Source organism: Podarcis vaucheri (genome assembly GCF_965113315.1).
Source record: "Podarcis vaucheri genome assembly, chromosome: 3".
Taxonomy (NCBI): domain Eukaryota; kingdom Metazoa; phylum Chordata; class Lepidosauria; order Squamata; family Lacertidae; genus Podarcis; species Podarcis vaucheri.
In genome coordinates, this window is record NC_138761.1 from 27442335 (window position 1) to 27456499 (window position 14165).

A 14165-nucleotide genomic window follows, 5' to 3' on the forward strand; every position below is an offset into this window, starting at 1 on the left:
CCCCCTTTATGGGGTGGGGGTGGCATAGAAGGGGCTCATGAAGACGAAGAACAGTGCAAATAAAAGGGGGGCGTCAATATGTTCTCTGTAGAATGGGGTTCAAAAGAAGGAGGAAATAAAAGGGTATCAATGCTGGAGGCACAGTTCAACAACGTAGCCAAACTATAGGCTCATTATTTGGTACTTTCTAAAGGAATGAAAGAACATACATGCCATATATTTAAAGCATGTGGCTTTCCACAGAGCATCCTAGGAGCCATAGTTAGCCCCTCACGGAGCTACAGTAAACTAGAGTTCCTAGGAATCTTTGGAGGAGCTCATGTGCTTTAAATTCATGGTGTGCTTCGCAGTCAAGAAAGCCCAGGGTACTGCTCAAGAGAGGGGAATCTTCCTCTCTTCTTCCCTCTGCCATCCTCTGCATGCTTTCCTCAGGCCTCTCCTGAAAGCTGGGAACCCCCGCCTCCTCCAAAAAGAAGAAGAAAAAAGGCCTAGGATGTGGGCTACCCAATCACCAGGGAAGATGGCTGCATTTGTATCACTGAATTTATGTATGACTACAACAAGCCCGAAAAGTATACATGCAATGTTTGGATTTTCACAGAACTTGACAGAGAGTGGAAGAGGAGAAGCCCAAGGCACATAGGCAACAAAGAATCTGGTAGGTAGGTAGGCAAGAGATGCAGAAGTGGCAATCCTTGGCTCCAGGATGTGCCCACTATCCCTTTTGGTTTCAAGCTCCAGAACAGGCTCTTCCCCTTTCCTCATCATCGCCAGCACATTTCTTAGCAACAATGAGGACAAGAAAGTTGTGTCTTTAAAAATAAATGTGATGACATTATTTGCATTCAAGGCCACATTTCAGATTCCTTGCTGGACAAACAGCACACAGTGGAAACACGCACGCACGCACACACACACCACTTTGTCCAAAGATTTTCCCACAAGGTTGCAGCCCATCCATGTTTTCCATCCTCAAGACAGTATCCTGATTATTTACTAGACTTTCGCGGTGGGAAACCAGTCGCAAGTTGCAAGAGTGCTTGTCATGTCCATGAAGCATGGTGGAAAAGAAAGAGTCTCTCAAAAACTCTCTCATATCAGTAGAACTCGCAGATCCTCTGAAGGTGGCCTCCTCATCTTGGCAAGGGGCCAGTGAGGACATCGTGTCTCGGAATCAAGCCAAAGTTTAAAGAGCAGTGTAACAGAGGGCAGACTTTTTCGTGGTTCCTCAAGACTTCGCTCAAGTGTTTCATTTCGTCGGTCAGCTTTCCAATTTCTTTTTTCAGGGAGTTATTCTCTTGCTCAAGGCACTCGTATTCCTGAAACGGATTATCACATGAGTTAAGCATGCAACCCAGCCAGCCACTGCCAGGCACATTTCCCCCCACTTCGCTATTTCCTCATTGCAAAGTAAATAAAAACAGGGCAAGGGGAAGAAATCAGATAAAAGCAAACTTGGTATCAGCTATCAGCTTTGTTAGTTTAAGAACATTTAAAAAGTCTGCTGGATCAGGTCAATGGCCAGTCTAGTCCAGCATCCTATTCCCAGTGGCCAATTACATGCCTATGAGAAGCATGTAAGCAGGATCTGAACACAACAGCACTTTCCCCTCCTATGGTTTCCAACAACTTGCAGTCAGAAGCATACTGGTAAGTAGCCTCTGACAGTAATTTATGGGGTAAGGCAAGTTTGATATGTAAATGACTGCACTTTGAGGCAACAGAGTAAGCTTCACGACATCTGGATCCAGACCTGAGATTCTGGCTGCACACATATGACATTTTATGCTGCAACCAATGGAGAATGAGTTCTTGCTTTCCCTACAAAGTCCACACATAACCTAGTGCATATTTTTGGCCCCACAAAAAGTGCTTCTTGAGAAACCTGTTCTGAAAATAAAGCCCATTTTGGAAGGATTGCTATGTACAGTGGTACCTCGGGTTACATACGCTTCAGGTTACAGACGCTTCAGGTTACAGACTCCGCTAACCCAGAAATAGTGCTTCAGGTTAAGAACTTTACTTCAGGATGAGAACACAAATCGCGCAGCGGCAGTGGGAGGCCCCATTAGCTAAAGTGGTACCTCAGGTTAAGGACAGTTTCAGGTTAAGAACGGACCTCTGGAACGAATAAAGTTCTTAACCCGAGGTACCACTGTACCTATTTAAAAACAGATGTAGGCGATAATCGCAATGAATGAGAGGGTGGGAAATCACAATGACCATTTCCTTCCTAGTTTGCCTGGGATATATGTTAACAGGAAAAGTTGTGGAGATGGCAGGACTTAGAATCAATCTTGATAGAAGCCACCATGTTGAGGATGAACATTAATAATTCCCGACTGAGAAAAACTACATTTTTTTGTGCTATGAACAAGATTAGTGTGTACGAAGCCCTCAATTACTGCGGCCTTCACCAATGCAAATCTACTGTTTGCATATCAGAGGCGTTGGCCCTTTGTGGTAGCTCAGAGGGGATAGACACATTCATGGCAGACAGACCTATCCCCAAACTATTAGCCATGACAGAGAAATGATGATATAGTGGGAATCTACCACCCAAGCAAGAGAAGACGCATGAAGGCACTGATTTGCATTAAAATGTACATGTGCTAATTTATACATGTAGATGAGACTGCACAATCTGCGGCCTAGATGCCGCTAACTGTTGATGTGCAACTTCAAGGTCCTTCCTGCTCTCCCTTCTTATCTTGAAACTGGACTAGGACCAGGCAGCAGCCCTTTAAGACAGAGGACACCTTCAAACGGAGGCCTGTCCTCTGCAAGCAAGAAACACAACCCCTCTAAATCTGTCCATATTACAATAGTCTTGTGAAAATAGCTGTGAACACACTGCATTTCCAGTGCTGGGTTTTTAATTCACATTCACACATTATGGCCATCAAAACACATATGGATCCTGTCCTCTCTTATTTTTATTTTTATAGATTTTCTTGGTTTACAAAACCAAGTACACGCCTTGCCTCTTTTTTCAAGTTGTACAGTCTTTTCTACAGATCAGTTGCATTTGTTATGAGACATTAGTGTTGAGTTCCTGTCCCCTCTTATAAAATAATACTGCTTGATGCACTGTTTCTCAAATTAGCCGCACACCAATTAAGATGTTTCTACTTCACCTCTAGACAAGGTATGAACACCTCTGCATGGGGAGAAGACATTCCCCCCCCCCCAGTCAATGACCCTGGTGCATTCACAAATAGAAACGAATCTGACACTGATGAAGCTGTGCTGATGTGAAGACCCAGGGGAAGAGATGTGAAACAAACACAGACGCACAACGCAAAATACAACTTCATTGTGCACTAATGGGAACACACCCCAAATCAGACCACTGGCTCCTCTAGTTCAGTTTTCCCTACACTGGTGGACAGCAGCACTCCAGGTGTTCAGAGCATGCCCTACAGTACCTAGTGATAGCTGGGACCTTCTGTATGCAAAAGCAGATGTTCTCTCACTGAGCTATGACCCTTCCCTTTCAGCTTCTGGCGGGGGAAAGGCAACAATTGCTGTCCTCCCATGTTCTGAAAACCTAGCAGTTACTTGGATCTGCTGCCATCAGAAACTGACGCACACAAACATGTCTGTTATAAGCAGAGGAACCAACTGGAAATAAAGAAACACTCATAACTGTGGAGAGGCTTGCAATCAAACCAAACACAACCCAATATCCATCTCTTGTGGTCTGTTAGTTTTTGTGTTGTTGTTTTTAAAAAGAACAGGTGAAAATCAGGAGGCAGGAAAGTTTATTAAGCCCCCGGTGAGCTCTGCACATATCACTCTCCTCTTTCAAATGCTTCCACAAAACCCACATCATTTGCAAACCCTTTCCTGATCATCACAGCTTCCATTTTTAAAATGAAACAATCTTAATAATCTGCACTTCCTGTAGTCTTCCATCCTCTCTGCTCCTTTATCAAACATTATCTGCTTTCTTTATCGGTGTGATTGTCAAATGAAACATAGACGCAAAGCTGCTTTTAAAATTATTATTTTTTAAGTGCAGGTGGGGAAAAGAGAGATGGCTTAGGCACCAACGCAAATGTACAGCAGGTTGCTGGTCCCCCCCCCCTTGATTTGAATGTGGCTAGGAGAATTTATAGCAATACACCTTAAAAAAGAAAAGTAGATAGAAGCAGTTGCCCGGAACAGATGCTATGGTCACTAAGTTCATTACCTGCTTGAAGCGTGCCACGTACCACACATGGAGGGGATGAATAATTTGCTCTCTTCTACGGAAATGTCACATTAATCTCTCTGCTTCTTCCCCCTAATTTCCTAAAATGCATTCAGGACTGCTCATAAGAAAGCTTTGAAGCACCAAATGATAAAACTCACAGTAGTTGTTATGACCTCATTGAACACAGTCTTGGCCAACACCCTTCTTATTCCAGTTTTGAGCCTCTCTTCTAAAGAAAATCAGCTTTACAGTAATTAGTTACAGGAGTGAAAGGGGAAGGAGAGTTAAAAGGAATGCAGAAATGTACTCCAGGGGAATGTGAGACTAAAGAAACTACTACTCTAAAGTTGCAACATTGTCCCAGCCGGAGGCTCTTGAACAACAGACCATTCAGGTGGTCTGCAGGAAGTTTGTAGAACAATGAAGAATATATGTTTTTGGCCTGACATTTGATTGATTGATTTTTTTCTGATAAAGGAGATTGGGACCGCTTCGATCAGGGACAGATTATTGACTAGTCTCTGTGATTTTCATAATACAGTACTGATGCAGCCTTAAACTGCTGAGGACCGCAGTACCTCAAGGACCACCTCTTCCTGGACTCTGCGTTTATCATCTGAGGCCCTTTTAGCATCTAAGGCTGGGCGATATCAGCTTTTCAACATTGCGGTATATCACCAGTCAAACATCATGGTTTGGCGATATACCGCGATGTTGAAAAAACAAACTGCATTGGCCTCAGCTTGCGAGCCGCCTGGAGAATTTGTCGCAGCTCTCACTGCGGAAGCTGAGGCGGTTTCACCCCAGTGCCTAGCAGGCTGGGACAACGCAGCTTGTTTGTCTGGTTCAGCTGGGGCACGGGAGGGCTCCCCAATCGCAGAAGAGCCATCCCTGGTCCTCCCCTCCAACTTGCGCAGGAGCCAGCGCTGGGCTGGGGGATCCTTTAACTGCTCGGCTGAGGGGAGCGTCAACCACACACTCTTCAGCCAAGCAGTTTAAAGATGCAGAGAGAGGCGCAAGCTGTATTGGTGCCTCACCGATGCAGCTGTTTTCTTCCTCTGCACAGTATGAGGGCAGAGTGGGATGGCGGTTTCACTCAGTGATGTATCGCTGGAGAAATCACCACTGCTCCTGAGTCCCTCTGCTAGTAATGCTCACCGGAGGAAGTTGCTAGCAGAGGGACTCAGGAGCGATGGCGGTTTCACCAGCGATATATCACTGAGTGAAGTGGACATTGCAGTCTGCTCCTCATACCGGTCCTGGGCAATATACTGATGTATCACCCAGGCCTAGTGGCAACACAAGAAGGGGCCTTTTCTGCAGTGGCTCCCTGTCTATGGAATTCTCTCCCCAGAGAGGTTCACCTGGCACCTTCATTATATATTTTTAGGCCCCAGGCAAAAACATTCCTCTTCAACCAGGCCCTTGGCTGATTTATATCCTACAGCCTTTTAAATGTTGCCTGTGAGAAGGGGGGCGGTTATTGTTTTGCTGCTCTGTTTAATTATTTACATGTTTTTATCTTGTATTTTATTCTGTGAACTGCTCTGAGATCTTACAATGAAGGGTGGCATTATTATTATTATTATTATTATTATTATTATTATTATTATTATTCCCCTTTATATGCTACTAGATAAAGGGTCATTTTCATACCAAAGCAATTATTTTGACAACAATGCCAACACTGAAGGGGGAATGTTATTAAAATCTGAAATCTGTGTTTTGATTTGTAGAATAACAAAAGATTTACTAAATGAGGGGCCACTCCCACGCCAGTAAGTGGCCTGCAAAAAAGTTTTTATGTTGGAGAACTGCCATGACTCTGATAAAAAATAGTTTCTGCACAAGCTACACCTGTTGAAAGCTCCTTTTCTGTACACCAGTTAAAGTGTAGGAGCCCTGTCTTCTTCTGCTCTACTTGTTATATAGAAGACACATAGAAAAGAGCAAAGAGAAAACCTTTGGCAATCAGGGCTTTATAGCCCTGAAAGACATGTGACAGCAAGAAGGGCTGTGGCACAGACTTCTAATATCATGAACATTGCAGAGAGAGTGAATAGTGAAAAACACACCGATTCTGACTCAAAACATGACACGCTCCAGGATCTTCTGAACCTGGCAGGGTGTGTAAGATGCAGGCCAGTCAAAACTGTACTTCATGTGGTTTGTAATTATTATGCAGAATTCACTGCCCCAGGCTGCATTGAGAACCACGAGTTTAAGCATCCTTGAAAATGTGTTTGCAGAGGAAAGAACCACCTAGGAGCCTCAAGGGTGAAGCATGGAACAGCTGTGATCAGAGGCAGTCTACCACTGATCACCAATGCCCTGTTTAATCAACCGGGGGTGTTCAGCTCCACTGCACCTTGCCTTCTGAGCATCCTGCTAGCCTCTCTGTCAGAAACAGAATGCAGAAATAGATGGGCCTGAGGTTTTCTGACACAACAAAGCTGAGATCCTTCAGGAAAACCGGCAATGGCTAAATGCTACCTCCAAGATGAGAGGCAGCTTGCCTCTGAATGGCAGCTGCTGGGGAACAAAGACAGAAGAGGGTTTCTGCACTCATGCTCTGCATCTGGGTTCCCGTAGGCACCTGGTTGGCCACTCTGGGATAACATATGACAGACATTGCACATCACATCATGGACTGCCTGGTCACAGGACTGACTGACTGACTCCAGCTGCAGAAGCTGAAGCTGCTGAAGAGACCAGAGACCATCTTGGCTGTGAGTCGTGGAAGACCTGCTCCCTGCCTTGCAGGTCTTTTCCCACCTGGCCTGGGATGCTGGGGCCCTGACTGACTCCAGCTACAAAAGCTGAGGCTGCTGAACAGACTCTCGGGCTAGGGTATTGTTTTGTTGTGAGGAGAAGAGTGAGAGGTTGTTGCTGCTACTGATATTAATTTTTGTATCTTTACTCTTCAATCTTGTTGTGATTTAATGTGGAAGTTGTTCAGTTTAGTGCTGTACTTTTTAATGTGTTTCATTTACAGTATTGTTTATGACCATTTTGATTATATTTGCAATTATGTAATGGTTTGAACACTAGAAATATGGCATACAAATAAAATGATGTATTTATGTATGATCATTTATTTTAAAACGTCATCCACTCCAGTCACGCAAGGCAGTGTTTGCCACATCACCAAACTGCTAACAGGGTAGTGAATGAACAGATGCAAAATGGTAGAAGGAGACCATTAATTCCACAGGCGTTTGCATGTGAGCATCATAGAATCATAGAACTGGAAGGAACCTTGTAGGTCATCCAATCTGTTGCTCAAAGCAGGATCTATAGTGCAGGATGCAATTGCTGCCTCCCTGACAGATGGTTGTCTACAACCTCTGCTACACTACCACCAGCAAAGGAGAACCCAACCCCTCCCAAGGCCAGCTGTTCCACTGTCAAACAACCCGTAACCATTTGGATGTCTCACCTAAATGTTGAAGCCAAAATCCGCTTCCCTGCAATTTCCACCCATCAGTTCTAGTGCCACCCTTGCAACTAACAGAGAACACATCGGCTCTCTCTTCAGTTTGACAGCCCTTCAGATACTGCAAGGCAAGTGATTCCCCTGCCTGTTCCTTCTCCATACAACACTTCCCCCCAGCTGCTTCTCTTCCAGGCTCAAGTTTGCTGCATCCAAGGAAAAAGCAGCAGTGTGGTGTGGGAGGACAGTAGTACCAGTAGGCAGAGAAAGGGTTAAGTACCCCCTCCCACCAGCTGCTTTTCCGCTACAAAACACACACTCCCCTTTGCTGCTCAACAACAAGCCAGGTTCCCCAGCCCTGACAAATGCTGCCATTTTGTTCAGCCCTTAAACAAGTATGAAGAGGGCCTTCATTTGCACTCGGGAGTGATATTACTGCTCTTCCCTCCCTCAGGGATCCACAGCAATGTTCACCTCGTGGAGTTTATCTGCTTTCTGTGTTTGTTTCTTTCTGCTTCTCTGGGCCGCAACTCTGTTCTTCTCTCTCCGTCGTACTTTCCTTTCATCGTCTTCATGACCCTGGCCAACGAAATCAGATGACTTAGTTAGGGTTCACCTACAAAGGAGTTTAATGTGGATTTGAAGCTCCTTGTGCCTCCATTCCCCACCCCCACCCTGCAGCGTCCACATCATTCATCCAACCGGCAGCCTGTTAATTTGGTCCCCTCCCCCCCCCCGAGTTAATTAAGATTTTTCCAATCCATGGCTAATCCAGTTTGTAGAAGTATCGAGTATAAAATCACATGCACTGACTGTGGATGCAATGAAGCACATTGTGTAGGTGTGTGGGTTTGTGTGTAGTGAAGTTTTGCAGTGTGGTGCTGGAGTAGATAATCTATCCATTCTGAAGGAAATCAGCCCTGAGTGCTCACTGGAAGGACAGATCATGAAGCTGAGGCTCCAATACTTTGGCCACCTCATGAGAAGAGAAGACTCCCTGGAAAAGACCCTGATGTTGGGAAAGATGGAGGGCACAAGGAGAAATGGGTGACAGAGGACGAGATGGCTGGACAGTGTTCTCGAAGCTATTAGCATGAGTTTGACCAAACTGCGGGAGGCAGTGGAAGACAGAAGTGCCTGGCGTGCTCTGGTCCATGGGGTCACGAAGAGTCGGACACGACTAAACGACTAAACAACAACATGCCATCTATTGCTGCACCCTCTACTTTCATTTGCTCCTTGCCTGAGAACAGCCTAGGCATTCTGTTTCCATCAGTCAAAAGGAAAGGATGTATCATGCCTATTTCCACCAACTGTGGCTGAAGGTAGAGTAATCATATTATTATTATTTTTAAACTGCTCTTCTGCAAAACAGCAGTATTAAGAATAAAATTAAAACTGTGCTTCAGGAGAAATTGGCACATACAAGAGATGTTCTTTGCAGTTGCCGACACATTTCCAAACATGCCTACTTCCAACTACTGCATGCTGGGGGTATGTTTGCCAAACATAACTAAACCTTTATATTTCTTAAATTTTAATACAGAGGCTTGTGTAAGAGCAGTCTTGTGCAAAACCTCCATACGCACATACACACACACTCAACTACAACATGTAAACATTAATTGGGAGTGAAGGGAGATGGGAAGGTGGACACAAAAAGGTGAAGAAGGACTAATCTAAGAACACGGAAAGAAGGAAGAATCACTGGAGCATTGGGGGCTAGATGGACTAGAATCTTGTTTATTTCTTAATTCAAATCCCTTTTCCAATTCACAACTCTTCATTTTGACCATTGTGAAATGCGCCAGTAACATTTGTTCTTGCGCACTTCCTGCTGCGTGTTTTTTTTTTTTTTGCTTTTTTTTAAAAGGTGCACTGGTAAAGAAACACCTGCTGTTTGCAAAAATGGGAATGGAGGGTAGATTGGCTGCTGCTGTAGCATCTGCAGCTTAACATAAGAGGAGCCTGTTGGATCAGGCCAGTGGCCCATCGAGTCCAGCATCCTGTTCTCACAGTGGCCAACCACAGACCTGTTGGAAACCCACAAGTGCCACCCGACCACAAGAGCACTCTCCCCTCCAGTGGTTTCCAGCAGCTGGTATTCAGAAGCATGGCACGCCCCTTCACTCTGCTTAATGGGCCCTGGAAAGATTTGGTGTGCTTAAAAAAGGTAAAGGGACCCCTGACCATTATGTCCAGTCACGGACAACTCTCGGGTTGTAAACTCTCGGGCAGTAAACTCTCGCTTTACTGGCCGAGGGAGTTGGCGTACAGCTTCCGGGTCATGTGGCCAGCATGACTAAGCCGCTTCTGGCGAAGCAGAGCAGCGCATGGAAACGCTGTTCACCTTCCCGCCAGAGCGGTACCTATTTATCTACTTGCACTTTGACGTACTTTCGAACTGCTAGGTTGGCAGGAGCAGGGACCGAGCAACGGGAGCTCACCCTGTCGCGTTGATTCGAACTGCCGACCTTCTGATCAGCAAGCCCTAGCTTAATGGGCCCTGAAGGCTTTGGTGTGCTTAGGTCCCAGCAAAATCACTGAAGCGGACCTGGGTCTTCTCTCTGCTTTCCCCTTAGGGGTATGATCTGCTTGCTGAGGCTTCCCACTGTCTTCTGTGATGGTAAGCACTTTGCATGTGCGCGGGAGTTCCCCCACTGAGAATGCATCGAATTTCCAATCTAACTCACTCCTTCTCCCCCCCCATTGCCCCCCACCCCCACTCCTTCTCCTTGAAAAGCAAAATTTAAAAAACACACAAGACGGTGCCACTGATAGTACCTACTGCCTTCCGGCAAGGCATGACCAACGAGTCGCTTATGACCACTGGTGGGTTTTGATTTAGAGAATTATACAGTGGGTCCTGCAACAAAATTTTGCAGTATGAAGTGCAATTTTGTTCTGGGTTCCAGTCACTCCCCACGCCATCCCCCTACCCCAAAATCCACTCCTAATAGACAGAAATCCACGCCCACCGAGAATAGGGTTGCCATATTTCAAAAAGCGAAAATCTAGACAGAAAAGTTATTTTGGTTTTTTAATTGCAAAATTGCAGGGAAATTGGATGTTTTCGAGCTACCGTATTTCTGAGGGAAATCTGCAAAAACGACACTCCTGACATGGGCTGCCATACGTCCGGATTTTCCCGGACATTTTTGACGATTTCCGCACAGACACTGCTTGTGGCCGTATGCCAACCCTAACTGAGGATGCTCCACTCCAATGTGGTTTTCTACTCCCTGCTTTTGGAAGGGCGAAATGGACATGCTTGTACCTGATCCTAGTTATATTAGATTGTTTAATTTCCCCATTGATGTCTATGGGTAATTCTCGTCTCCTTCTCTGGAGACTTTTAAAAATTAGCATTTCAGGGTGAACAAGGATGTGGCCTATCTGGATAAAGAGATTGTCCTTTCTGCCTTTCCCTGTTCCTTTCTCTTTCCATCCACTCTGATTCATTCCCTCCTTCCACCTAACAGTCAGTTTCTTTCTTCTCACTCTCTCAGTCACTGATCTGTTAGTTATTGTTACGCAATTTAAATTCAGGCCCATCTAAGCTTAGCATCCTCTTCTCACAGTGGCCAACCAGATGCCTGTGCGAAGAGCCCTCTCTCTCCCCTCTGGTGGTTTCCATCAACTGGCATTGAGAAGCTCTGCTGCCTCCAAGCTGTGGAGGCAGAGCAGAGCAATCATGGCTTGTAGCCACAGAAAGATAGGGCTGTTGTTCAATGGGGGAATTCAAGCTGCGTGCCTTTGCTCTGTTAGTGTCAAATGGACAAACAGAGCAGCTTGTTCTAAGTTTGTTCTGAAATGTATAGTCCCATAGGAGACCCCTGACAGGCACAGTCCACCAGGGTTCCTTTAAGTGGTGGCAAGTGGGGTGGGGTGGGGGGGTCACAGTCGCATAAAGATTGAGAGTATCCAAGTTGGCAACCTGTAACTTATAAGTCATAGACCTTAGAATCATAGAATTGCAGAGTTGGAATGGCCGTGAGCATCATCTGCCATGCAGGAAACTTTCACCCGGAATTATTTCTGTGCACACCTGTTCCTCAAACCTTCCCTGCTTCACAGATTTCTTCTAAAACATATCCCATGAGATTTCATTTATTTATTAAATTCATAAACTGCCCTTTGCCTGAAGACCTCAGGGCAGTTCACAGCCCAAAAATACAAGATTAAAAACACAAAATATGTAATAAAAACAAGGAAAAGACAAAACCCCATAGCCTTTCCTGGTAAGTAAACCATTCCACACACACCTCTGTCATTTTGGCTGCCCTGCTCCTCCACCCCCATATATTTTTTATTTGATCTGATTTTGGTTTTTGAGACTGCACAGCAGCACCAAACCTCTGCAGCCCTGCTCGGTGGTTTTATTTCTGATCCCTCAGAAGCATGGGGCAGATTTACTATGAAACTAAATGAAGCTCAAGCTTCAGGGTCTTGAATTCCAGAGGAGCCCCAGAAGTGACTTCAGTCCACTTTGCTTAAAATTTTTGCGTCTAGTAGCACAAATCAAATAGATATTTTTTTGCTGCATACATTTCAACGAAGTTTGAGAGTAAGTAGCACAGTAAGCTGGCTGTTCTGCTGTGGCTAATATAACCCCTTCCCTTTTTTGAAAAAAACAGACCCTAGAGAGGAAACTAAGCTAAGGGTCTGGAAACTAAGTCTTATGAGGAGCTGGGTATGTTGAGCCTGGAAAAGAGGAGACTGAGAGGAGATATGATAGCCACCTCCAAATATCTTAAAGGTTGTCACATGGAAGAGGGAACATGCTCGCTTTCTCTGGAGGGTGGGACTTGAGGCAATGGCTTAATGTTACGAGAAAGTCCATTCCGACTAAACATTCGCAAAAACTTTCTGACAGTCAGAGCTGTTTGGCAGTGGAAGAGACTCCCACGAGAGGTGATGGACTCTCCTTCCTTGGAGGTTTTGAAGCAGAGGTTAGATGACCATCCTGTCATGGGTGCTTTCAGCTGAGATTCCTGCACTAGATGACCCTCGGGGTCTTTCCCAACTCTTAAGATTCTGATGATTCTATGAATTTTGGATACCCAAAAACGCAAATTGTGGTGATCTGCGGTGGAGCAACCCCATGGAAGAAGAGAACCCTGGTTAGACCTCGTTGCTGGTTGTGAAGGGGCCCCCATAGCAGCTCAAGCTTCAAGCCCCCCCCCCCCAATGTAGCTCCGCCACTGCTGGGAAGGAGCGCGCAAGGGCGACTCGGCGCAACCCTTTTCCTCCCCCCCGGTCCCCTTTCCTGGCCTCGGTCCCTCTCCCTGCCTTACCTGCTGCGTCCCCTCCGAAGAGGAGCTCCTTCGCAAAGCGCTCGCCGCCGGCGCGCCCTGAGACATCCCGCCGAGGCGGCGCCGGCGCTCCTCCTTGTGCGCGCAGCCAGCAGGAGGCGGCGGCCAAAGCGCATCGGGGGAGCCCCGGAGAGGTGGAGCGTCGTCGCCGCCGCGCTGCGCCGGACGAATGCCTGCCTGCTTGCTTGGCTTGCTTTGCCTCTCAGCCTAGGTGGAAAGCCCAGCCCGGGACATCCCGGCAGCTGCCGGCAACCGCCAGGCGCGCGTGGTTCCCCGGCCGCTCGCCGCCTTCCTGGGGCAGGACCCGGCCGGGAAGAGAGCAGAGGCAGGCAGGCAGGCAGGCAGGCGCCCGCTCCCGCTCCCGCTCCCGCGCTCGCCTGACTGGGGCGCCCGGGCTGCTGCTGCGGCGGCGGCGCCTTCCGAGGCGGGCTTCGTGGAAATCACGTGGCGCCCCGGATGAAACTTCGGAGGGAACTGGCTGCGCGACCACAGGCAGGGGGGCGGCGAGGGAGCCGCCCGAGGGGGAAGCGAGCCCACGGGGGCTTTTCCCTCGCCCTTTCCCCACCGCCGCGTCTCGGCCAGAGCAGCGGCCCCAGCCAGAACCGCTCCCCGCCTGCCTGCCTGCCTGCCCGCCTCCCATCCCGGGCCGGATCAGCGCGGAGGGGTCGTGTGAAACCAGAAGTGCCTCAGCTCGCGCCCACGCGCCGCTTGAAAAAAGAATCGCATTGTTATTAATTTCACGCTTCCATTACTTATATTTCGTATTGCACCATAAATTCAAGTTGGTGTTTTTTTAATAAAAAAAATCGTTTTGTGATTATATTTTTTTTCTTTCACTTTGTATTCGCACCGAAAACTTTCAACGAAGAATCGTATTTTATGCAAACAGCAGATGGAAAATTGGAAGTTCCTCTTCTGTATTTTCTGCTAATGTCTTCCATTTATATATATATATATATATATATATATATATATATATATATATATATATATATATATTATATAATTATCTTATTAAGCTTCAACTTTTTAAACATATGCAATTAAAACAAAAACACAATTCTGTCTTTTCTCTTATTTTTGTCGACTTCCCACCCCTTTCCCCATGGAGTTGTTGCTTCTCCACTTCTGCTGCACCCTGTCTATCAAATCATAACCACAATATTACCATCTAATTACTTTTGTTGCTCATAGCTCGAATCCTGCTAGCAAGTTCATC

General features: G+C 46.4%; 1 protein-coding gene across 1 annotated transcript; it reads right to left on the minus strand.

The window, feature by feature from the left end:
- Window positions 1-525: 525 nt before the first annotated feature.
- On the minus strand, window positions 526-13275 carry BATF3 (basic leucine zipper ATF-like transcription factor 3). Its single transcript, XM_082218056.1, has 3 exons — window positions 12929-13275; window positions 8106-8210; window positions 526-1319 (listed from the first exon to the last, which is right to left on the minus strand). Exons 1-3 carry the CDS (start codon window positions 12992-12994, stop codon window positions 1134-1136), a joined length of 357 nt encoding a protein of 118 aa, XP_082074182.1. The 5' UTR covers window positions 12995-13275; the 3' UTR covers window positions 526-1133.
- Window positions 13276-14165: the final 890 nt, after the last annotated feature.